General features: G+C 45.9%; 1 protein-coding gene and 2 pseudogenes across 1 annotated transcript; 1 reads left to right on the forward strand and 2 right to left on the reverse strand.

Annotated features, from left to right (window-relative positions):
• Window positions 1-1,908: 1,908 nt before the first annotated feature.
• On the reverse strand, window positions 1,909-2,371 carry LOC118628912 (annotated as a pseudogene).
• Window positions 2,372-5,101: 2,730 nt separating this feature from the next.
• On the reverse strand, window positions 5,102-9,373 carry LOC118628514 (annotated as a pseudogene).
• Window positions 9,374-13,232: 3,859 nt separating this feature from the next.
• On the forward strand, window positions 13,233-24,390 carry GPR83 (G protein-coupled receptor 83). The gene is made up of 4 exons (XM_036259748.1): window positions 13,233-13,695; window positions 16,476-16,601; window positions 19,320-19,453; window positions 23,766-24,390. The coding sequence occupies exons 1-4, from the start codon at window positions 13,315-13,317 to the stop codon at window positions 24,388-24,390; spliced, it is 1,266 nt and encodes a 421-aa protein (XP_036115641.1). The 5' UTR covers window positions 13,233-13,314.
• Window positions 24,391-25,977: the final 1,587 nt, after the last annotated feature.

Genomic DNA, 25,977 nt, shown 5'->3' on the forward strand with positions numbered 1-25,977 from the left:
ATTACAGGTCCCTTGTTATTGTCACTGTCAGAATGGGTCACTGTTCTGATCCACCAACTGAGCTGATGTAAACCAGATGACAATTTTTGATTATGTGTGAAGAGATCATTAGCAGAGAGGAAATCGAACTGCTGGCTTTGTGAATGTATACCTAGACTTCTCCCACAGGACATGGCCGTTTGCGGTCATCAGAGGCATTTCCACTGTCAAGGAGCGATGATGAGACTAACAGCTCCGCTTTAGCTCTGAGTGCTTTGGAATTTTTGTCTTTAAAAAACCTTCAATAATTAAGTTTTCATGCATTAAATATTCAGTAGGAGCCTGCTCTGTGCCAGGCACCATGCCAGGCTTGGCTTAAAAGATGAAAAGAGCTGAGTGTTTGCACTCCAGGGAGCTCAGTCTACTGGGAGAGACTGATGTGAAGAGTTGTTAAACGGTGTAAAAATAAAAGCTATGGTGGAGGTAAGCTCAGGATGAGCCATCAGACCCAGGCTGGGGGGCCACGGCCTTGCCAGAAGTTACTTGTTGCTAAGGTCTTTTATTTAGCAATTACCTTTCTAGGTATACAATAAATGGCGCGGTCATTTTCCTCACACAGTTTAGATTTTATGACTGTGCCCTTAATTTCAGGCATTTATGATATCCTTCATGGTATTTTTTTTTTATCCTGAAATACAAGTGTAAAACATTGTATAAGTATACTTTTTACTACATGGAGATGAAATAGTACATTTGTGTTTTTACCAGAATCAGTATCACCCACAACTAGCCATTGTATCAATGGCTTTTCATGGGGATTTTCTCATAGGTTTTATCTTGAATAAAAAAGCTCACAAGCCCTGGCAGGTTTGGCTCAGCGGTTAGAGCATTGGCCTGTGGACCAAAGAGTCCCGGGTTCAATCCCGGACAACGGCCCGTACTTTGGTTGCGGTCCCTCCCCGGCCCCAGTTGGGGTCATGTAGGTGGCAACCAATCAACGTGTTTCTCTCACATCAATATTTCTCTCTCTCTTTCTCTGTCCCTCCCTCTCTGTCTGAAGATAAATGTAAAAATATTCTCGGGTGAGGATTAAAAAAAAAAGCTCACAAGTCTTTTCAATCATTGCAGATTTATATGTATCTTAATATTACTGTTCAGCTGCTTTAGAGAACTATGAAGAAATACAAAATCACCTGAGTGAAGAGTTTTGGGTTTTGAGTAATTTTGCTCTTTTGTGTTGGCTGAAAGCTCCCTTGTATGGACATTGCAGAGACACTGTACACATATAGATAGTAAGAAAAAGTCTTGTCTCAATAACCCCCTTAAACTTTAGGAAGGCAAATGACCATTTCCTGAAAAGTACAGAATATTATATTAAATAGTTACTGGCTAAGCAGTAATTCATAAAACTCCATTTATACAAGACTAATATTGCCAGCTGAGGACCATAAAGCCCCACATGTGCTAAAGAAAAACAAGTTTGCAAATATTGAAACTGACTTTTTCCTTCCTCTAAACTGGTTTAACCATATCAAGTGAGAGGACCATCAGCCAATAAAGAAGTAAACTGCTCAAGTGTCCAGAATTCAGCCTCCAGAGCATGCATCAATTTTCAGCCATTTCAGCTAAGACTTTTCTTATGACAAACAAACAAAAAATGATGAAAGCAGCATTTACTTTGTTGGAAATACAAATAAATAAATAAATAAATAAATAAATAAATAAATAAATAAATATTGCCAATTCCATAAAATATTCAAAGTGGATTTTGTTTTTATAAGTAAATAAAATGATGTTTATCTTTTTTTAAGTTTTAATTATTCTTACTGTTAAAAAATCATTCAAAGTTACGTCAGCCTTTAAGGATAAACTTTGGAGTATTTAAAAGAACATGTTTGGAAAACTGAGCCACATTTTTATCTGCCAGCATTATGCCTTGTTCTTGGCAGAATCAGCTTGATTTCTTCTTTTCATGTTCCAGTTATAAACCTTGGCCATATGGACTTCTGTGGTAGTATATTGATCTCGAAGAAAGTCAAGGTCTTCCTCAAGAGAATCAAGGTTCTTTGTGGCAGTCGAACATTATTTTCCAACAATGCTTGAGCTTCATCAAGATCATATTCAAGCATGACATCAGCCCCAGCCACGGGCACACTCTCCATAGGAGGAGCTGAGTTTTGCAACACAGGGCATCTGCCTGTAAGAATCGGGTCTCCATGAGCTGGTGGGCTCTTCTTCTGCATGTACTGTAGAATTTCTGGAGTCTGCTTTTCTGGAATCTGACCTTTTAGCCTCCTTTTGGGAAAGTCGAGTTCCATAAATGTATACTTCTGGTATGTTCTCCCAGCTGCACTAGTACTGTAGCCGCAGTCTCCCTTCCAGGCTGTGTCATGAGGGGACCTACGCCCCCCACAGACGCGCTCCAGGAGTCCCGGGTGGGGTCCCGGGTGGGGTCCCGGTGCCCCCCCGCCCGGTCTCCGCAGCCACTTCTGTCACAGTGTCTTCACGGCGACTCCTGAATGGTGTTTTTAAAAATAGTCTGGTTGGTCGAGATCTGACTTTTACATTCAGATCCTACTTGTTTACTTCACTCGTTTTTTTCCCTCAGAGAGAGATGATCACTATATTTCAAACACCACACACTTCCCCTGTTCCCTTGCCTGCAAGCTGAAATTTCAACTGTAATTGCCAGGATTTGTCTTTATTATCAGAGCATGAACTTTATAAAATAGAAGTCAGGATAAAATTAGTGAGAAAAGACAACTTTATTTTTTATTTTTTTTGGTGCTCAAAATTAATGGCCTCAAGTGCTAATTTTAAAAAATCTTATTAAAGCATTTTTCAAAACAGTGTAAGATAGATGATAGCTATTGGTTACATCCTGTAAGAATGAGTTGCAGATCCAGTGATACTTTCTAGAAATATCTTTTAACAAAATTTCCACTTGGTATTGTTAAAAAACCACCACCACTGCCCTGGCAGTGTGGCTCAGTGGTTGAGTGTCGACCCAGGCACCAAGAGGTCGCTGGTTCGATTCCTGGTCAGGGCACATGCCCAGGTTGTGGGCCTGATCCCTAGTGGGGGGCATGCAGGAGGCGGCCAGTCGGTGTGCTCTCTCATTGATGTTTCTATCTCTCTAAAAAAATCAATAATGAAAAAAAACAACCACCACTAACCATTCCCTCCTCAATAAGATGCAGTATTAATCAAGTAGCTTAAATATCACGCTTAATTATCCTCTTTCTGGGGATCTGATTTGAAGCAAAGCACGCAGCAAAAATAAAAGAAGCAGAAAGAATAGCTCAATAGCAATTAATGTAGAATTAGAGCTGGTGCTAAGAAATGTGACTCAACCTGTAGGATTGCAGAACATCTTTTTGAAACATTAATTTCATGGTTCTACTTACTAGAGGAACTGTATCATTTTCTCTTTGCCCCCTCAGAGATCTAATGAAAAAAATCCTTATTTTAAGTGCTTAACCGGCAACAGAACTAGAAAATGCAGTTTTCACAGAAGGTAGGTTTACATAGAGTTCAGAAGACGGAGGTTTATATATTTTTGAATGATTAAAATTTAGATATGTCCCAGGATCCTACTAGGTAGAAAAGGGAGTATTCTGAATTGAGACTTGCGTCCTGGGTTGTCCAGATCCAGGTGCGCTGTGCCTGCTGCGGTGCGACATGTCCCCGGCGTGCGTACTGTGCTGGGCGCTGGGACGTAGCATTAGGAATAAGATCACCTCTGGCCTAGAAGAGCAGGCAGTTTAGTGGGAAAGACTGAGGATAAGTAAAAAATAGGGTACTCGAGGGAGGTACATCAGGGAACGGGTCTCGTGTTACGGGAGAACTTTTACATGAGTAGATTTGAGGACACTGACTGTTCTGAGACTGTGGCAGTCAAGGGTCTGCGAAGTCTTCACAGGAGGGACAGCACTTCAGCTGGGTCTTATAGAGTGAAAAGTTTTTATGGCCCTGGGATGGGAGAGGATGGTTCTAGACAGAGAAATAGCATCTTCAAATACATAGGAGCATCACAAAATTGATGGGTTGTGCACTGATCTCAAGATTTTAACTATGGTGAACAAGTGAACAAAAAAGGAGCAAGTAGAAGAAAGTGAGGGAAGAGTGGGATAGAGTGAGTTTAGTTGGGAGAGTGTTGAATTTTGAGTATATGGGGGTATTCCAGGTGAAAATGTCCTATCTACGATTGAATAAATAATATTGATCGGAGCTTTCAACAGAGGTGATAAGTAGAGATACAGATGTTGGGAGTCATTGGTGAGTGATGGTTCAGCCAGTGGAGGAGCAGATAATGGGGACTAGCACCCCAGAGCACCAATGCTTAACTAGCAGCCCTGTGGTACAACTAGTGCTACCATTTATCTACATTATGTATTAAATGGGCTGTTATGAGTTGGCCCAAGAATCATGCCACCATTTATAAAACTTTCTATGTAAAAGTGCAGAGTAAGTTCAAGCAACTTACAAACAACTCTGCAGGCACAAACTGTAAATTGGAGGGTGGGCATACTTTCCTTAACTTATCCTAACTATATCTTTTATTTTTTTAAAAAAATTGAATGCAAAATATTTAATTTTGCACATAGAGAATAAAAGGTAATCATTAGCATGAAAAAGAAATGGATTTATGATCAACATTATGCAGAATGAAAGCAAAATTGCAAATACCAGCCTACTCATATGGAAATCTTTAAGGTTTATACTGATGCATACATGAGTGCTTAGTATCCAAGTGTGCAATAAAAAACAAAAACAAAAACATGGCAGCTTAAGAAAGTTCCAGTGTTTCAAAGGAAGCACTTTTTAAATGCAGTACATGAAGAATATTTAGTTATATCATAAAATAAATGCAGCACTATAAAATGAAGGGAGACTATTTATACATGGACTTTCGGCCTTTTCCCGCCTACATGCTGCAACCATCTTCAACCAGCTGAACTTAATCTCATCGGTTTTAAGAGTTTGTTTTTCTCTTTTTCTCCTACTCAGATCGCATTTCAGGCTGTTCAGCAGATGCCTGTGATTCTGGTGATTCAAATCTGCCTGTGATTCTGGTGATTCAAATCGCTAGTGAAAGTTTGTTCTCCATTTCCTCAGTTTTTCAGGAGCTTTTCTTCATAAAATGATCTCCTGCTGCTTGAAGTACCTTCTGTCTTCCTCATCATCAAGGACTAGATTCAGAAAGTATCTTACTGTACATCTTTTGTTCACATCTCTCATTGTTAGAGTTGGGTCATATCCCGCTAAAAATAGTCTTATTGGAATTGATTCACCTCTGAATGGTGCACCATCCATTATTTCACATTTAGCAATTGTTTTCATCTTAGTTGTGGTACTGGGTCCAATTCCTGTGATCTCTTTTTTTATCGGTTGTAACTCCATATGTTGGATTTTTATTCTTACTAATAAGAAGTACATTTTTCAGCCCTGGCCGGTTTGGCTCAGCAGTTAGAGCGCCAGCCTGCAGTCCAGAGAGACCCGGGTTCAGTTCCAGCTAAGGGCGCGTACCTCAGTTGCAGTTTGTCCCCAGCCCTGGTTGCTCGTGCGGGTGGCAGCCACTCGATGTGTCCCTTCATGTCGATGTTTCTCTCTCTCTCTCTCTCTTCCTCTCTCTCCCTCCCACTTTATCTGAACAAAAAATGGACAAATGTCCTCGGGTGAGGATAAAAAGAAAAAAAAAGAAGTAATTTTTTCCAACAATCACATAAATCAGTGGTTCTCAACCTTCCTAATGCTGTGACCCTTTAATATAGTTCCTCATGTTGTGGTGACCCCCAACCATAAAATTATTTTTGTTGCTACTTCATAACTGTAATTTTTCTACTGTTATGAATCGTAATGTAAATATCTGATATGCAGGATGTATTTTCATTGTTACAAATTGAACAGAATTAAAGCATAGTGATTAATCACAAAAATAATATGTAATTATATATTGTAAAATATTTATTTCTAATTACAAATAAATGAAATTTTGTCTTGAAGCATGGTGTAGCATGGGTAACAGCCTTAATATAACAACAGTAAACTACATTGCTACATTTTGCAACAATATGTGTAAAAAGCCAATGTCAGTGCGAAGGTTGAGATTGCTTCTTTCTCACCAGAGCAGAAATTCTCGGGGCAGTCTTTGCAAGAGCACAACGAAGATCATCTTCCACAACAAGTCTACTTCTGTATTTAGACTTGATAACCAACAAACTAGAAAACTCTGTTTCACAAAGATATGTTGTTGAAAATGGACAAAGAAGGCACAACACAGTCTCAGACAGAATAGGATATGACTGCAAACACTTGATCCAGAGTTTTGTAACTGGCATTGTAGAGAAATCAGTTCTCGCTGCATTGCTGTTAATAAGTTCAATGAACTCCTCTTGTGCCGTGTCAGGAACATCTTCAACTTTGACTGACAATGGACTTCTAGCAAGTGCAAATGGGGTGTCAGGTAGATTTGGAAAGCACAATGAAATTTTGTCTGCAAGCATGTGCAAGTGTTCTGTCACAGAAATTATCATCGTAATCCTTTTGTCTGGTTCAATGTCATGTTCCTCAAAGAAAGCAGATAACGTAGGCGATATGTAAATTTTATTTCATCCAATTTTTTTTTTTTTGCCAAAGCTGAAGTTTCATTTGGAATGATCGATCTTTTCAGACAAATCGAGGCATGTTGCATTTGGTCCTTGCAGTGATAAATTTAACTCATTCAAAATGGCAAAGATGTCAACCAAGTAAGCTATTTTCTGCAGTTCACTTTTATCGCTGAAAAGTGCTTCGAACTGTGGTCTTGCTTTCTGATTAAAAAACATTTTGAGTTCATCATGAAGCTCAAAAACACGTTTTAAAACTTTTCCAGTCCAGTCGACAACCATCTCACTTCAGTGTGAAATAGCAGAGCATTGTTCGGTGCATCTAACTCGTTGCACAGTTGCGGAAACAGTCGACTGTTTAAAGTGCTCGCCTTTACAAAAGTGACAGAACTTATGATGCTTTTCACTACTTAAAGATGAGTTTCTTTTTTGCAAACCTCTTGAAATAACAGCTACTGCACGTGATGTAGTTGACACACTTGTTCATTTCTGAAAGAGCATAAGATCTCTTGGGAGAAGGTTTGTGGTGTAACTCTTGTGGCAGAGGCTTTGTTGCTAATACTTGCCGATGAATTATACAGTGAGTTCTGACAACTTTTGGTGACTCATTCAGTACCAAACGTTGAAATCCAGATCGACATCCTAGCATAGCTGGAGCAGCATCTGTGCAAACACCACAAACCTTCTCCCAGGAGATCTTATACTCTTTCAGAAATGAACCAAGTGTGTCAACTACATCACGTGCAGTAGATGTCATTTCAAGAGGTTTGCAAAAAAAGAAACTCATCTTTAAAGTCGCCATCATTAATATACCTCACGTAAACCAGTAACTGTGAACAGTTTGCAATGTCTATAGATTCATCAAACTGGATACTAAATATTGGAAGTAGAGCAGATTTCATTTCCTAGATTACCTGATCAAGAATATCAGCAGACATGTCATCTATTCTGTGGACAGTGTCGTTAGATAAAGAAATTGCACTCAATTTCATAACAAATTCATCTCCGATCATAACTCAAACAATGTCTTTGGCCACTGGCAACAGTAAATCCTCAGTGATGGTGTGAGGTTTCATAGCTCTGGCAATTCTGAGTGCCACCAAATATGGAGCTTCAACAGCTGCTATGTTTTGTTTGTGGTACTTGCCACCAGTGCAAAGTCTGGCTTTCTTGAGTCCATCAGCTTTGCTTCTAAAATAGTTGGTATCTTTGCCCACAAAGCTCAGATGCTTGCTATCAAAATGGCATTTTAGTTAGTTTGGCTTCATAGAGTCAGCCGATAGAACTTCATAACAAATAACACATTGCGGTTTCTAAACCCTTACTGTAAAAAATCCTCACTATATTTTCTTTTCTTAATGTTCTTCTCTACATGATTTATTGTCGTGGGATGGTTTGCTAATGAGAATAATATGTAACAATAGTTTTAATAATACAAAAGATGATACATGGCATAGTTTAGTCAATATAGTTCATTAAAGTTTCCTATTAATTACCATTCTCTGTGGGGTTTTTTGTTTTTTTGTTGTTTTTTTTTTTACATACATGTTACTATCACAAGGGAACAGTATTCACATCAACCACAGCTGAATATAAAATGACTGATCAGCATCAAGATTAAGTTCCCAACCTGGCCGGTTTGGCTCAGTGGTTGGAGCATCAGCCTGTGGACCAGAGTCCCAGGTTCAGTTCCCACTAGGGGCACGTACCAAAAAAAAAAGATTAAGTTCCCATGGTACAGATATATATATATAGATATATATAGAGATATATATATAGATATATATATATTTGAGTAGTTGATGATTTTACAGTACATGATTTTACATTTACCCAGTAATTATAATTCATGAAGTATCGTTTTACCTCCAATTCTGCTGCTTTCAACACAGTAGCTGCTTTTAACAGAGTAGCTGCTTTCTACACAGTAGCTGCTCTCTACACATGTGTGACTGGTCCACATAAGTACACCACAGAACCCCATCACATACATCTGTATTTGTACAGGGTGTATGTGATGGGGTTGGTGCAATGATGTCATCATGCTGGGTACTCGTATGTGGGCGTATCTGTGTGTGGGCGGACCCGCCTGGAGATGGATAGAGGAGCGGTGTCTCGGTTCCTAAGACCATCAGAAATGTTTTCTGATGATTTTAGGTGACCCCTGTAAAAAGGTCATTCGACCCCCAAAGAGGTCACAACCTACAGGTTGAGAACCGCTGCTTTAGATGATACTTTGATTTATTATATTCAAATTCTATGTGTAGACAATCTTCAATGCCCACTTCCATCTTAATAGAGTTGTTAATATCAGGATAGGTAGCAAGCTGGTGAACAATGAGATCATATCCTTTTACCAAGTCTGTCGGTCTTCTTACTATTGCCACTTTAAGAAAATACCTCAAGCAGACATTGGCACCGATGTAAGATTCATATGGCTTTTTAACTTGCATAAATTCAAAATCATAACTTCTGCTCTGCGTCAGTTCTCCAGGTAAGGCAAGTTCTTTGACTAGGTTTACAAATTTATGAGTATTGCTCTTGCAATTGAAAAGTTCAATTTGACCTACAAGTTCAATTCTAATTCCTCAGTGTTCTAGCCTCTTTCCAGGTTGCTTAAAGGCTAGGTTTACCTTTCCTGAAACAGATTCCCCATCACACAAAAGATGGTGTTTTTCTACTTTGCCATCTTCAGTTTTCATTTCCGCCATTTTCCTGGTTTCCCCATCATTAAGGACAACATCGATCTCACAAATGGGACCCAAAAAACCGCCAAGAAAACTCATTGTCAGCGCCGCACCACCACGCCCCCCCTCTTCGCTCCTCTTTTCTTCCTAACTATATCTGTACCCTAGGGCTCCAGTGTACTGGAATTGGGAAACCAGTTCCTTGCATAACCTGCCCACACACTTTGCGTTTTGATTGCATCTGGGAATATGTGCAGCCATGCTTGCTATTTCAGGCCTCCTTGGTTCATTTGTAAGTCAAGTAGGATGACATACGTTTGCCATGAATACAAACTTCGAGTGACTGCTGTGTGTCCGGCATGGTGCTAATTGCTCTTTCTTGCCCTCTGTCTGCCACTGTGATTGACAACAGAGAAGAACTGTGAGTGACATGAGTTTTTAACTTTTCAGGGAACAACACGTGTCAAAGTAGCAATTTTCCGTGGTGGCAGGCATGTGGATATGGCGAGGCCCTCAGAAACACTTCCTAAGGCCTCTGTGTTGTATCATTCATTATTCTACAGTTCTTCATCTCTTGCCCACCTCTGTGTAATTACAATTCGGCACATACTGACTGCACACAGTGTCCTTGGTTTTATTCAGAAGGCACAAAAGAAGGCAGTGCTTCCTTCTGTAGAGCAGCTTTGTGTCTTCCCAGGTCTCCTTAGTAATAGCAGCAGTAACGTTACAGGACCAGTGAAGCCTGAGAGGAAGGAATGTCTTTTAGTAACTTAGTCTTAGTGCGGGGTTGATGGTGGGGGGAATGTTCTTGTTTCATGATGTGCTGGGTTGTTTCAGCGGGTCAGGGTAAGCTGGGCACAGTGGGCTGGGCCGGGACCTCGGGAGGCCTGGGCTGAGCAGAGAGCTGAACGCCTGGGGAGAGGACGAGGATGTGATTCTAGATTCTTGGATATTGTCAGTGCTCTAACCCTTCAGAACTCCAGTCCAACCTCCAGCTGTCAGCACCAGTATTTGTGTGCCTGAGGTCCTTCTCCTCCCTCTGGGGCCCATTTAAGCTGCCGACTGGGCAAGCAAAGTGTAGGAGAGATGCCACACCACGGGAGCAGCCTTCAACCGGTCACTGGCCGGAGTCGGTGTGTAGGGATCCCAGCTCCCTCCCTCGTTGGCTTGCACAGCTGATGTGTTTGCTTTGCACTGGCTTTGCCAGCAGGGTCACACTCCAGTCACCACAGTGGCAGCTGGCCTCACAGTAACTTCCCTTCCTTGTCTCACTTTCCAATTTCCTGCTAGTGTTTGCCTTCACCTCCAAAGAAACCCTTACACCAGAATCTTTGTCTCAGGATTTGCATCTGCAAAAGGCTATGAAGGAAAATGTGTTACCTCATCTTTCAGAGAGAAAGTTTCAGGCCCCTGGCCCTCACACCTACCAGATGGGCATGGTGAGCAAGGACTCAAGCCAATCTTAGTGAAGTGGTCCATATTATGCTGACCTACCTTTGGTTTCCTTCTTTGTGCTTGTTGCTGACTAGCCCTCTTCTGCCAATACATTCTTTTACAATACTGGGCACCATTTGAGTAACCCGAATTCCATTTTCTAAATCACCATCCTTGCCTACCCCAGATGGTGCCAAGTCAACTTGATAAAGCATCAAATGTACCCAAGCTCTTGAGTTACATGTTTACAGCATCTCTTGGTTTATTTCCTGTAGATAAGTACCTATTATTTCATCTGCCTGGCAACCCTGTCCCCTCTCCTAGGAACATCACTTAATCTCCTTTTCCAACCACATAATTCTCGGAGCCCTGCCAGGACCATCAGCAGAAATGAAGGACTTCTGCTCACCATCAGTTGCCCCAGACATAATTGCTTAAAAGAGTGAATTCGAGGTGAAAAATGAGACAAGAGTAGACTTCTTTGAACTTGTAAATAAAATAATGGAGAGGGGTTGAGGTCAAAGGAGGATCTTTGGTGTTTTTTGTGTTTGATTTCAAACTGAAAACTCAGCAATCATCTTGATTCCTCCTTCCAGTCCCTGTCAACCTTGCTCCTCCCCTTGCCAGCACCTTGTCTTAGGTCTCACCTCCTCCTCTGGATTATTTAGCCTTCAAACCTCCTACCTCAAGCCCGGCTCCTCTATCTTCCATTAAGTTGCTAGCGTGTTTTTTCTAAAATGCAAACCCGTCTTATCAGTCTCTACTTACAGCCCTTCTGTGACTTCCCATTGCTCTCTACAAATCGTTCAAATCCTTATGAGGATTTCCAGACTGGTGAGGTCCTTCTTATTCAGGCTCCTGCCCACCTCCCAGGCCTCTGCACTCATCTCCTTGCAGAACATGCTCTATTCTTTATACTCCTGCAATCGGCGAGTGCGCCCTGCTCTCACTCCGTGACTTTGCATGGACTGTGCTTCCTTCCTTACAGAGCACTCCATGTTCCTCCCTCTGCCTCCTCCTCCCTGACCCAGCTGCCTCTTGCTGGTCTCCCAGGACTGAACTGAAGTGGCACTTCCTCTGGAAAGACTTTCCTGACTCCCTCATACCTGGATAAATACACCTTGTATTTTATTACGGTTACAATCAAACCATTTTCTAATGACTCGGTAATAGAGGAGCTTGACCTGTGTCTCTGGAGTTTGAGAGCGTACAAAAGCTGATATTTAACTCCTGGAAAAGTTCCGGAGTAGCTGGGCTTCCCCTCATGGCCCAGTGGGAAGACAGGACTTTGGTGGGAGGGGCCTGTTCCCCAGGGTTTAAGTGGGACAGAGGCGCAGGCTTTCCCCTGGCCAAGCGGACACCTAAGCTTGAGTCATTGGATGGAGTCCCCGCCCGACAGCACTGCTCAGTGTGGTGAGATTAACAACAGAAAGAGTCTACCTGGGATTTACCATTACGATAGGGGTGAAGAGGCATTTACAAATAGCCAATTATGGCATCCTAGTACCAGAGTGTAATGAGGTGGAAGATCCATACAGGGGTCTCTGAACACCCCACATAGAGAAAAAGAAAAGCTATTCACCAAAACCAGAAAAGGTAAACGACTTCCCCAGGATTTTACAGCTCAGTGACAGAGCTGGGGTTTGAGCCTGATCCCACAGGATCAGGTGGGTGAGTGGCGGGCAGGGGTGAGTGGGAGAGAGCTCACACTGGGAGTGGAAGCAGGTGAGCAAGAGAGCCAAGATTCCTGGAACAGTAGGTGGGGAGCATCAAAGTGATGTGTATAATATTCCTGACTACAGCTTCCAATCTTCAAACTCACCACTAGCCAAGAAGTGGGCACATGGCCACTTATGTCTTTGGATTCTTTGATCCTGTTAGAAGAGTTTCCTTGGGAAACCAAGCCTCCCACATGAAGTCTGAGTAAGTGGAAGGAAAACGTAACCCCCAGAACCGCTGAAGTCTGGTCACTAAGGGTCCTGGAGGAAGCCTAACCTCGTTGCATTGTTAGCCTTGATCCCAGAGCCATCAGGACTGAGGGATCCACCTGAGTATTGGAACCTCGTCAGGGCTGAAGCTCAGACGCAAAGCAGTGGAATGTATCCTTGTCGCCGAACAGGGAGGCCCTGAAGCGGGCACACCCCGTCTTTGCAGTGTGCCCCACACTATCCGGACTCGCCCCCAGGGCGCCTTCGCCTCCCTTTAAGAACGAGGCTTAAGCAGAACCCGAGCAGACGAACGCGCCTCACGGAACCAGGCTGGGGTGCCCTGCCGGAGTTTGAGTCCCGAGTGGGGCGCGCTGGGTGGGGGAGCGGCGCGGAGCTGGCCGAGCCGGAGCGCGTCACCGTCGCCGCCAGAGACGCTGCGCTGCCCAATCGGCGGAGGCGCTGGGTCGCAGTCTCGGGGCGCAGGGACATAAAAGTGAGGCCCCAGCCCCGAGCGCGTGGATCGAGGGCTGGACACCGGCGGCGAGCGGGCGCCCGCCCGGCTCTGGGAGTCCCGGGTCCCTCCCCGGACAGCCCCGCGCGCCCGCCCCGCGCCCGGCCGCCGGCAGCCCGGCGGGGACATCCGGACGGCGAGGTCCCGGGCGCCGTGGTTACTGCAAAATGGTCCTTCTCTGGGCGCTGCTCCTCCTGCCCTTGGCGGGAGCCACCGAGCGCCCCGAGGGCCGGGAGGGCGATCCGGGCCTGGCGGCGGCCCTGGCCGCGCCCAACGCCTCGCACTTCTTCTGGAACAACTACACCTTCTCCGACTGGCAAAACTTTGTGGGCGGGCGGCGCTACGGGGCCGAGTCCCAGAACCCCACGGTGAAAGCCCTGCTCATCGTGGCGTACTCCTTCATCATCATCTTCTCGCTCTTTGGCAACGTCCTGGTCTGTCATGTCATCTTCAAGAACCAGCGAATGCACTCGGCCACCAGCCTCTTCATCGTCAACCTGGCCGTGGCCGACCTAATGATCACGCTCCTGAACACCCCCTTCACCTTGGTAAGGGGGCTGGGCGGCTCTGGCGCCTTCGCAGGCCCTGGGCTCTCATTCTCTCTCCTCGCTCAGTCCTTCTGTCCCATTTGCCCCCCCTCCACCCCCACCACTGTTTCTCTTCGTATTTCTCTGCCTCTCCCTCTTCTGCAGGTCTTCCTGTCTTTGTTGTTGTTAATCCTCACCGGAGTATATTTTCCCATTGATTTTTAGATAGAGTAGAAGGGAGGGAGGGAAACATCGAGGTAAGAGAGGCACATCGATTGCCTCCCCAAAGACCTCCATTGACCCGGACTGGGGCTGGCAATGGAACCAGCAACCCAGGTGGATGCCCTTGGCCAGGAGTTGAGCCTGAAACCCTTCCGTCCACAGGTGGATGCTCTACCCAGTGAGCCAGGGCGTCTTCCTGTCTTCGTCTCTTTTCTCTCTTGCCCTCCCATCTCTAATTCCTCAACTCTCTCCTGTGTTACTGCCTCTTAGTCTTTTTGTCAGTCTCTGTCTTTCTGTCTGTGTCTGTCTCAGAAGTCTTCCCTTCTCTCTTTGTCTATCTGTCTGTGTCATCATCATTTTTCCTCTCTGCGCCTGTTTGCCTGTCTCTCTCTCTCCTTGCCTCTCTGACTCTTCTTGTTGGGTGGTGTTTCTCTCTCTCTCTCCCACCTCCTGAGCCAGAGCTTCTGCAGCTGGTGGCCTTGGGATGATGATTTTAGTGTCTGCAGCCAGTTGTGAATGAATGACCATTTCCTATTTAATTTTAATGTCACTGAGATGAACCTGTTTGATAATTGAGCAGTAAATCAAAGTCCCGTGAAATGTCAACAGAGATTGTTAGGTTACCTGCCCCCCCCCCCCACACACACACCAAGTACCGCCCATTAAATATGTCCCCCTCTGGAATGCTGTTTTGTGCCACAGCTGACATTTCCAATGGTTGCTAATTGTTAATGGAAACTTAAGTGCATTTTCCTAGACCACTTATTTAAATTGCATTTGTCCTCTGTGCTTTGACAGTGAGGCTGTGCATGAAGTCTGCATTGGGGAAGAGATTGGGCCCCTGGGACAGGTTGGGGGCATCTGCACATGGGTGGCAGGTGAGCCTCCTCCCCAAGCCAGCGGCTCAGCATTAGCGGTATAATTTCTGTCCCTCTGTGACTTGAGAGTGTGGTGCTCATGGATGATTTAAGACTATGAGCTTTAACCGAGCAAGCATAATGGCAGCTAAATCTTACGTTTTGTAGCATGAGTTACATTTTTTTTTTCAATTTGTAGAGTAACAAATTGTAGAATTTGTTATCACCAAAGCAGTATCTGTTCCCAAATCCACCAATAACAATATCTCTCTGTCTTTGTCACATATTAAAACTACATTCTCTTGTTCTCACTTATGAGAGCATTTCTCACATTTTGCAGATCAGGAAACTAAAGCCCAGAGATATTTAATCCCTTGTCCAAGGTCACTTGGCTAGTGATTGGCAGAGCCAAGGTGAGAATTACTTCCCTGATTCAAGTCCAGAGGTCTGTCCACTAAGCTACCCACCCAGGAGTGGGGGCAAGGGGCACTCCTGGACCATGTTAAGCTACCACTACTCCAAAGCATGGGCTTTTCCTGTTCTCCTTCAAGCTTATGTCAGAGGATTCCTGGCCACTGGAGGAGACTCATAGGGCCCAAGGTGACAGGTAAATGGCAAATACTCTGCTGTAAACAGGTATTCTTTCTGTTGGGCTGCCTTGCTCTATTTTTCTCTATCATCTCTCTGCCTCTGCTCTCTCCCACCCTGCCTGGTGGCCCCAGTGCCCTTTGCCTGAGCCTTCTGTAGGGCGTTTAATACTTTATGTTTTTCATGCAAAATACCTGAGTCCTCCTTTGCTCAACTGGAAGCTTCTTTATCAGAATCAATGCTTGACCTCTCTCGGGCATTGGACTTGACTCACAGGAGCTGCTCCAGTGCTGACTGAGGGACGAACAGCCCTGGGTGGTGTGGGGGGAGGCCTCGGGCTGCCCCTAGAGCCTGATGCTGCCTGGGAGCTTGTCTTCCCCCCCTGCCCCCTCCACACCTCGTCAGGTCCCTGGCTCTCCTTCCGGATGATGGGAGGCCTCCTTAGCCATCATTTGAGAACACAGCCCACACACTGTTGTGACTTTTCAGTTGTGTCTTCCCCATTATTCTGAACTCATATGGGCCAAGAATTACTTTTACTTTTACCATAAAAATAGCTACTAATTATTTCTAATAATGTCTTTCTAGCAGTGTGCCAGATCGTGTTGCACCCTTTACAGACTTTTAAAACATTTAATCTTACGTAAGCCTACAAGGTAGAAATGTCTAAGCCTTTATTTTTTTACAAATGAGGAAACTGAGGTTCAGAGAGATTACATATCTTGCCCAAGGTCACACAGCTAGAAACTAGCAGAGGCAGGAAGGCTGAGTTACAAGGGGACAAGACTGGGGGACAAGGGAAGCTGGGATGAGGCTGTAATGGTCCAGGTGAGAGATTATGTCAGACTTCACTTGGGCCATGACCTTGGAACTGAAGCCCCAAACCCACGTCCTTCCCATGCTCTCCTGGCACCTGACAGGGCCTGGCCCGACAGCGTGATCAGAGCTGGTTTAATTGAATGAGTGACAATGAGTAAAGCTAGAGAAAATCACGTGCGAGCCCCAGTTCACTGTGAAGAGTGCAAGGAGGAGCTGAAGAGGCCTCCCGAAGGATGCTCCTCAGAGACCCCGGGGGTGGGGGTGGGGTCAGGGTCAAGCCTGTCTGTCCCCTGACCTCTGGGGGCTTGTTTCCAGGTCCGCTTTGTGAACAGCACGTGGGTGTTCGGGAAAGGCATGTGCCACGTCAGCCGCTTCGCCCAGTACTGCTCCCTGCACGTCTCAGTACTGACGCTGACAGCCATTGCTGTGAACCGCCACCAGGTGAGGCACCTGCCCCAGCGCCCTGTCCTCCGCTCTCCGCCTTTCTTTTCCAGAGGCGGCGTGGGGCCCTTCAGATAGTATTTTAGCCCATTTTTCAATGAATGCATCCGTCTCCTTGACCAGCATGAGCGCTTAGATCAGGTGCGTCAGTCCCTCTGTGCCAGGTGCTGCAAAGGCCACTCCCAGCCCGCTGTTCCAGTGAAGATGCGCTGCGAGCCGTCCGTGGCTCAGAAATTAACGAACTTACTTAGTGGGAAGAAAGCAAACCTGGAAAATCACAGATGGAAAGAGAGTGGCAAATAATGACAGGTGGGAGACAGGGCTCCAGGCTGTGGAAGAGGAAACAAGCTGGGGCGTCCAGGCGGCAGGAGCAGGCACAGGGTGGGACAGGAAGGTCCTGCTCACTGTCCTGCCCCATCAGACACACATGTGGTGAAGGGAACTGAGGAGGACGGCTCCATGGCAGGCATCTCACACTAACTCACTTAGTGAACCCATGTTGTACACTTGGTCTGGGCTGAATCAAGGCATGGAGACCCAGAAAAGTGCATGTGTACTTTTCCAAGATCACATGACAATGCTAGCTAGGGTTAGGACAGGTCTGTCGGGCTCCAAGCCCTTGCTCTGATCACTAGTCCACCCTGCTCTAGAAGACTCAAGGGCACCTACAAGGCCAATATCATAAGGGCCACCAGGACAAAGAGAGAGAATTTATTCCGAGTAGCTCCCAGAGGTGCCACAGGACCAAGAGGCAGGAGGCTTCAAGATGCAAATGCAAAGATGGAGCTTAATATGAGGAAGGGTTTTCTGATAGAGTGCTTAAAGGTTCAGTTTACAGCTGCCTGGGGCCCTGGCCGGTGTGGCTCAGCGGTCAGAGCACTGGCACATGGTCTGATGGGTCTTGGGTCCTATTCCTGGTCAAGGCCACGCACTTGGGTTGCAGGTTCAATCCCTGGCCTCAGGGTTGTGTGGGAGGCAACCAATCAATGTGTCTCTCTCATATTGATGTTTCTCTCTTACGCTCTCTCCCTCCTATCCACTCTATCTAAAAATCAATGGAAAAAATATCCTTGGGAGAAGATTAACAAAAATAAATAAATAAAAAATCTGTCTGGTGAGGTAATGAGTTTCATGTCACCAGCCATATTTATTGCATTATTTTTTTTAAAAATATTTTTATTGATTTTTTAGAGAGAGAAAAGGGAGAGAGAGATAGAAACATCGATATGAGAGAGAAACATGGATCAACTGCCTCCTGCACGCCCCCTCCTGGGGATTGAGCCCGCAACCCAGGTATGTGTCCTGACCTGGAGTCGAACCAGGACCTCTCAGTCTATGGGACAATGCTCAGTCCACTGAGTCACACCTGCTAGACTCATATTTAAGCAAGGTCTGCTAGGGATGTTTTAGAGGACATCCATGAGTCTGACAGGGCATTGGACTTGCAGACTTGGAGATCTCTTCATCCCTGCAGTGCAGTCACTTTGACATTTATGTTGCAGATGCTTTGGTGCAAAGTGTAAAAAGGTTGCACAGAAATGTTTCCTGCCTTTTCTTAACCTTCTCCCCTAATTCAACAGGAACGACTCTGGATTACCTTTGCTGGGCCTCAGCTCACCCCATTTAACACAGCTAACTGAGAGCTGACCCTTGGGCTCAAGGCAGGTTGGAGGAACAGAGGGGAAGTCTTGCTCACGCTGACCACGTTGCTACGGCATGTACCCGGACATGGGGCCCTGTCCCACAGCCAGCAGCTTTGAGCAGTGTCTGGGTCTCTGACCCAGGCTGCCAGTCCCTCGGCAACCTGCACAGTGAAGGAGTGTGGGGGCAAAGGTGGCAAAGTCCAGAGTGGACATGTGCTGGGCCGTTTCTAAAGCCTTGTCACTTCCTCCTACAAAATCTTGAAAAAATGGAGGGAAAATTTGGGAGGACACGGCCAGAATGTTCAGTGTGTCTTGGGATGGGGTCCTGAGGTGGCGTCAGCTCTTTATGACCTCTCCCCTTGACCTTGGACTCACCTATCCCAGACTGCTTTTTTCAAGACATAATGATTCTAATCTTACAATGGGGATGCTGCTAAATACCTGAGAGTTTATTTAAACCTATTAGGAGAATCAACCGGCCTACAGTAGCAATTTCAAGATGCTTTTCAGCCTGCAGCCTGTAATACTGGCTTTATTATAGGCCTGGGAAAGCTGGGGCCCCTGCACTTTTAGTAATGACTTTCATAAACAGTGCTCTGAATCCCCAAATAAATGTCAGTGCAGCTTCCTGTGATAGGTGCTGAGAGTCTTCTCTCCGTGACTGCCACCCTCACACCCGCTCCGAGCCCTTTGTACCCCAAGGGCTCTACAATCCCGGGGAAGAGATCAGATGCCGAGGTGCAGGCTGGCCCTGGCTTGTTTCTCCGCCAGCCTTGCTGGGGGACTGTGGGTGTCCTTCACCCCTGTCCTTCACCCCTCCCCATCCTCTCACTACACCTGGTCCCGCTGCGGATGACCTTCAAGAGGAGCCTCTGAGTCCAGGTGACACCTTTCTTCTGCCCCTGGAGGTGGGCTGTGGGGTGGTGTAGCTCAGGGGCCTAATAATGAACTAATGGGTGTTTTACTTTATAAATAGGACCTCCCTGCTTGACTGTGGTGGGTGAGCCATGTTATCTGGATTTCTCACTTGCTTCAAAACTTCCTCAGCCAGTGATGCAGTGTGCTTGTCTTCCAGGTCATTATGCATCCCTTAAAACCCCGGATCTCCATCACAAAAGGGCTCATCCACATCGCAGTCATATGGACCATGGCTACGTTCTTTTCACTCCCACACGCCATCTGCCAGAAATTATTTACCTTCAAGTACAGGTGAGATTCACCAGCAGGGAGCAGCCAGGACTCAGAGCACTGGACAGAGGGGAGTGTGGGCCCTCTCTGCATCTCAGAGACCAGAACCTGCCTCATGGACCCGGTCTCGCTGCCTCTCTCACATCCTGTTGCTCCCGGGCCTGTGCCTATCCTCTGCATTTTTTCTGCTTTCCCTGATGTCTCCTTCTCAAGCACTTTAGCTTCCTCCTTATTCTCTGTGCAGTTTGTCTGCAAGGCCGAAGCGGTATTGATTAGCTTCTGTCCCTGGGAGTGTGTACTCTCACAAGCTTTGAGACCACCCAGGCCTTGTTGAAATGGTGGTGGTTAAATTCTCTTGTACAACCTACAAGCAAATCATATATCTGTGTGTCTCAGGCAGGATGCTGTGCCTCCCTCCTCTCCCATTCAGGGTTCTTTGTCATATGCTCTCACAGAATGAGAATGTTTTTCAAAACACTATTTTTAATGTAAGCACTCGACTGTGCTGCTAGTTTATAAAGGTGACCCCCCCACACTTACTGTCTCCACATAGCAAGCCCTCTACCCATATTTACTGACTGACTCAATGAATGAATGAATGAGCTTGGAGTCAGTTCATAGTTGTTTTAGATGAGGCTTCTTAGAAACAGCCCCCGAGATAAAAGAAGGCCACTGTGCCTGTGATTCTAAAGGAAGTGCTTCCAGGAGTGAGGGAGTAGGCAGGCAGGGTAGCGAGTGGGAGGGCTGAAGGAAGGGTGTGCTTGGGGGAGGCTGTCACACTGGGAGCTGGGGAGGGGGTGGGGCACAGAGCTTGCCAGCCTGCGGCAGCTGGAGCTGGCTTTCCTATCCCTGGCCTCCTGGGGGATAGGAAACTTGCAGCCTGTCTGGCTCTTAGTGGATCTGTGGGAGGGGCAGCAGTCCTGGGGAGTCCTAGGCACCTGAGAAGGTCACCTGTGCCACCTATTTCTTGGGGGTAGGCAAGAGCTGGGGACCTGGCACTCTAGACAGGTACAGGGGATCTGAGGGGACTAAGGGGGTGCAGTGCTGGTGGGTCCTATAGTAGTCACATCCTGCGCCACCTGAAACAAACACACGCACTCCTGTGACGTGAGCAGGGTCAAGAGAATGAAGGCTGAAGGCAAGTTCCGCCGACTTAAAGGCTCCCTCCCAAGTTCTAGGCGACTGGAATGAGTCACACACCCAAACTCCCCGCACTCAGACCCCCATCGGCCTCCACATGAGGAGGGCTGTTTTCTTCTGCGAACGAAAGCAAAGAGTTTTCTCTCTTTCACTAGCGATGACCACGGGCACATAGAACAAGAGCAACAAGCCACAGGGTGTGATGAGAACGCAGCCGCTGTGAGTTGCTGCCTGTGCATTTTACAGTCTAACAACCTTGCTCACACTGAGCCTGGACGTTTAGATAAGGACCTGAGCTTAGGATCCCACCAGAAGTTCCTGCCTTGTCTTTCTCAGGGCACCTTTCAAATGACTCCTCAGAGCTGAGCCTGCAAAACAGTTAGTGACGGCTGCCTCAGCCACACTGTAAGTAACAGGTGCTTCTACCCTGCTCCCTCGTGACCTGGGTGGAGGATTGCCCTTTCCCCAGCTCACCGCACCTCTTCCCCCAGCTCACTGCACCTCTGTTCTGGGATTTGTAAGTAATAAATCCTGTGACTTGACTTCCTTTGTGTGAATGTATTGAAATGGTGCCTTCAAAATGGCCCCAGGGTCTTCTCTTTCCCAAAGTGGGAGCTTGGATACCCAGGGAGATGCCTGCTGCCCCCGTGTGGGTGGCTCGTGCATCCTCATTCAGCAGGTCACAATCTATAGATTCTTCTTTTTAATAGTGTCTGACAGAGAAACATTACTTTTTTTCTAAGTGGAATTACATTTTATGTATTTTTTTGCAAAATGTTTTCATTTAATATGTACTAGAAGAGCTCTTGCTGCATAACACACATATTTCATCAATTTAAACATACTATTTTTCACTTCTTTTGTTGCTCATCCTTACCTGAGGCTATTTTTTCCATTGATTTTTAGATAGAGTGGAAGGGAGGGAGGAGGAAAGAAAGAGAAATATTGATTGGTTGCCTCCTGCACACACCCCGGCTGGGTGGGGATTGAACCTGCAACCCAGGTATGTGCCCTTGACTAGGAATCAAACCCGAGACCCTTTAGTGCACAGGCCAATGCTCTAACCACGGAATCACACTGACCAGAGCTGTTTTTCACATTTTAATGTGAACACCCCTTACAGCTGACTTTCTGTGTGCATCAAAACTTGAGAATGGGTGTCAGGGGCTTCATGGAAAATCCCAGAAAGTATAATAGAGGGATACTTTTGAAGTAAGGGCTGTGTCACCACGCTTTGGATGACACACAAGACAACCTGGTGAGGAAAAGAACATCGCTGACAACTCTGAATCAGAAGTGATGCAGAGAGTCAGACTCTCAGTGTGGAGTTGTTTTAAGAATTGTTTACCCTGTTGATTTCTTTTACATTTTATTTTTTATGAGTGACTGAAAGTAATATATAATTTGCAAATGTAGGGTCAAATAAGTCTAATAGATCTCTTTTGCTAAATATAAAATACAAACTTTATATAATAAGAAAGTATTGTGTCCTGGTTTGATTGTCAGCATTATTATTTTATTTATTTATTTGAGAGAGAAAAAGGAAGGGAGAGGGGGAGAGAGAGAGAGAGATCAATTTGTTGTTCCACTTATCCATGCATTCATTGGTTGATTCTTTTTTTTTTTTTTTTTTTAATCTTTACTGTTGAAAGTATTACAGATGTCCCTCTTGTCGTGTGTGCCCTGACAGGGGATCGAACCTGCAACCTTGGCATATTGGGCAACCATCTAACCAACTGAGTTACGCTGCCAAGGCTATTTTTTTAAATCGATACCCAAAATAATGATGGTTCTTACAATTAATATATTAGATTCAATGTGATAAATAACTACATAATATGTTACCTTTATAGCTTTTTCATATTTAGCAATATTAATGCTCTAATAAACTCCCATAGCCCTGGCCGGTTTGGCTCAGTGGTTAGAGTATCGGTACATGGACCAGAGAGTCCCAGGTTCGGTTCCCACTAAGGGCATGTAACTCAGTTGCAGTTTGTCCCCAGCCTCAGTTGGGGTCGTGTGGGTGGTGACCAGTCAATGTGTCTCTCTCACATTGATGTTTCTCTCTCTCTCTCTCTTCTTCCCTCTCTTCCTCCTGCTCTATCTGAAGATAAATGCAAAAATGTCCTAGGGTAAGGAAAAAAAACACACACACAAAAATAAAATAAAATAAACTCCCATATACTTGCCTTTTGGTGCACATGTATAAATATTACTCTAGAATAGATACATAGGAGAGGAATTTATAGATTGAAAGGATTACACATTTAAAATTCTAATAGATACTGTTCTCCAAAAGGTTGTATCCATTTAAATGGGTAATAACAATATACCAGAGTACCCATATTGTCACACATGGGTACTTTTTAAAAAATTTATCTTTATTGTTGAAAATATTACAGATGTCCCTCCTTTTCCTCCCCACTGAACCCCTCCTCCACCCTTCACCACACTGTTTTCTATGTCCATTGGTTATGCATATATGCATGTTAGTTCTTTGATTTATCTCTCCCCCTTCCCCCCCTTTTTTTAACTTTACACACCAGCTCTGGGTTTTTCAATGTACATGGATATCACTAAAAGCTTGAAGAATATTGAGTACATTGCATAGAAAAGTATCTTTTTCTGGGATTGCTACTCACATTATCAAGACCCATCATGCCTTTGCCCCATTTATTTTTTTTTATAAGTGGAATTACATTTTATGTATTATTTTGCAAATTTCTAGTTTTATTTCATATGTAGTAGAAGAGCTCTTGCTCCATAACACACATATTTCATCTATTTTAAACATACTTAGTTCTCCTCTGGAATGACAATAGGTAACAAAGGGGAATTCCTGAATACATTGTGCTCCCAGGATGAGTTAGTTCTAAGACGAGGAACATCGGTGTTGCATTCATCCACTGACAGGTATTTATTGGGTGTCTGTTATGAGCTAGGAGTATTACAAAGTTAAGAGGACACAGAGAGACCAGCTATATTTCTTATCTTTCTGGAACGCCCAGCCTAGGGGGAATGCCAGAAATGTAATCAGATAATTAGGGTGCAACCTCTACAGTGCTGTACCAGATGGATGTACCAGGAGCCCAGTGGAGGGCAGGCCAGTGCTCCTTGGGCTGAGGCCCTTGTAGACTAACTGCACTCTCTCCTCTCTCTGTCTTTCTGTGTCTCTCTTCGCCTTTGTCCTCAGTGAGGACATTGTTCGCTCCCTGTGCCTGCCAGACTTTCCTGAGCCAGCCGACCTCTTCTGGAAGTACCTGGACTTGGCCACCTTCATCCTGCTTTACATCCTGCCCCTCCTCATCATCTCTGTGGCCTATGCTCGTGTGGCCAAAAAGCTGTGGTTGGGCAACACAATCGGCGATGTGACCACGGAGCAATACCTGGCCCTGCGGCGCAAGAAGAAGAAGACCATCAAGATGCTGATGCTGGTGGTGGTCCTCTTTGCCCTCTGCTGGTTCCCCCTCAACTGTTACGTCCTCCTCCTTTCCAGCAAGGTCATCCATACCAACAATGCCCTTTACTTCGCCTTCCATTGGTTTGCCATGAGCAGCACCTGCTACAACCCCTTCATCTACTGCTGGCTTAACGAGAACTTCAGGGTGGAGCTGAAGGCGTTACTGAGCATGTTCCAGAGGCCGCCCAAGCCTCAGGAGGAGCAGCCACCCTCCCCCGTCCCTTCCTTCAGGGTGGCGTGGACAGAGAAGAGCAATGGTCGGAGGGCCCCACTAGCCAACAACCTCCTGCCCTCCCCTCAGCTCCAGTCCGGGAAGACAGACCTGTTGTCCGTGGAGCCCATTGTGGCGGTGAGTTAGAGGGGGTGGGAAGAGGCAGGGGGAGGCTCTGCCCCCAGCCGAGATGGGGAAGGGCCTGAGGATGGGCGGGAAAGAGCCTGCCCTCTCGTACAGAGCTTCACCGTGCTGGAAACACGTTCCTGCAGAAGCCGTGGGCTTTTGAGTTCCTAGGAAGCTGCCTAGCCTCATTTGACGTGAAAACTAAAAGGCACCCACCAACCAGACGTTTGTGAATTCCTGTCTAAGAAACGCTGTGAGGCACATCACCCTGGTTTCCTGAGCTGAGACAGGACAACTGCAGCCCAGATGGAGGCTGAGTCAGTCAACTGCCAACTGTCAGGCCCCTGCCTCACCGCCCTCCCTGCCGCTGAGCATCCATAAAGGACAGCTGGGTCATACTTCGGGTGTGACTGACCCAGATGCACGGAGCTGTGCTGGAAGGAGGCTCATTGACCGGTGCGAGGTTAGCGAGCAGTGCTGCCACGGAGGTTTCTATGCCTCTGCTCTGAAGTCACTGGACCATGATGAGTCACAGTTCTGTGGTGGCCTGGCCCAATATAGGACAGGAAAGGACAATTCACTTCCTTAAAACAAGGGAAATTATTACTAAGACTTTGGGAAATTCAGAAAAACACGAAAAAGAAAGTAAAAGTCACCCCCTTCTCCCACCAACTTGTTGTTAGCTGTGGATTTATTTATTTTCTTGTGTGTGTGCATTTTATTTTGAGTTGCACTTTTCCACGTAGAGATAAGCAAGACCTGGGGGCATAGAAGAAAACCCTGCGCCTGTGTCCCAGGAAGAGTGTCCGCAAGAGTCGGAGGAAGACGTGGGAGGGGAACCCAAGGGGAAGACTGCCACGGAGCACACAACTGCCCTCGCCTTGCAGGCGGTGGGCAGAGGGGCCCGGCCCAAGCACCCTCTCAGATGGCGGTTGCTGCGATGAGCTGGGAACGGAGCTCACCCAAGGGGCCGGTTCCTTGTCTCCTGCAGTCGCACAGGACAAGGGGTGGAGAACAGCGTCCCACTGTCACAGGAGATGAGGGAGCAGGCTTCCCGACATGCTGGAAACCACTGCGTTTGGGCACTTCGCCCCCAACCTGTCTGGATGGGCCATTCACTTCTCTGTGTTGTCTAAATTATACGGCTTCTTCGTTTTCTTTATGGTCAACATCACCCTGGCACCTCGTGTGTCACTTACAAAAACTTGTGGCATCGTGATGGTCCTTAAAGACTCAACACATCTCACTCCAGAGACTGAGTGTTTTATCACCTTCCGTCCGAGAGACATGTCAGGCAGAATGAAGCTTAATTCGCCAGCCCTATGTCATTGCCTCTCTCACTGGTCTTAGCTTTCTTTCTAGCACCGGAAAGATCCAAAAGCAAAGCGTGGATGTGGAGCTGAGTGGGAAACTGGTTTGGGGAGAAGGGGTTTGTTCAAAGTTCACTTAGATCTCATGGCTGTTCGTTGAAACTGAACCTGGCCATGCCACTTGCTTCCCTATAATGAACCACGGGGCTCTGTTATACTATTCTGTTTATAAGCATCTTTGAAACTTTTCAGGATGTAAAGTCTTGGAAAATCGTCTTATGAACAGACGTAAAAAAGT

The sequence above is a fragment of the Molossus molossus genome, unplaced genomic scaffold, assembly GCF_014108415.1.
Source record: "Molossus molossus isolate mMolMol1 unplaced genomic scaffold, mMolMol1.p scaffold_m16_p_13, whole genome shotgun sequence".
In the NCBI taxonomy this organism is placed as follows: Eukaryota; Metazoa; Chordata; class Mammalia; order Chiroptera; family Molossidae; genus Molossus; species Molossus molossus.

Coding starts and splice junctions, on each gene's coding strand:
- GPR83 (XM_036259748.1), top strand. CDS start 13,315: ATGGTCCTTCTCTGGGCGCTGCTCCTCCTGCCCTTGGCGGGAGCCACC. Junction 13,696..16,475: donor TGAACACCCCCTTCACCTTG/GTAAGGGGGCTG, acceptor GCTTGTTTCCAG/GTCCGCTTTGTGAACAGCAC. Junction 16,602..19,319: donor TTGCTGTGAACCGCCACCAG/GTGAGGCACCTG, acceptor CTTGTCTTCCAG/GTCATTATGCATCCCTTAAA.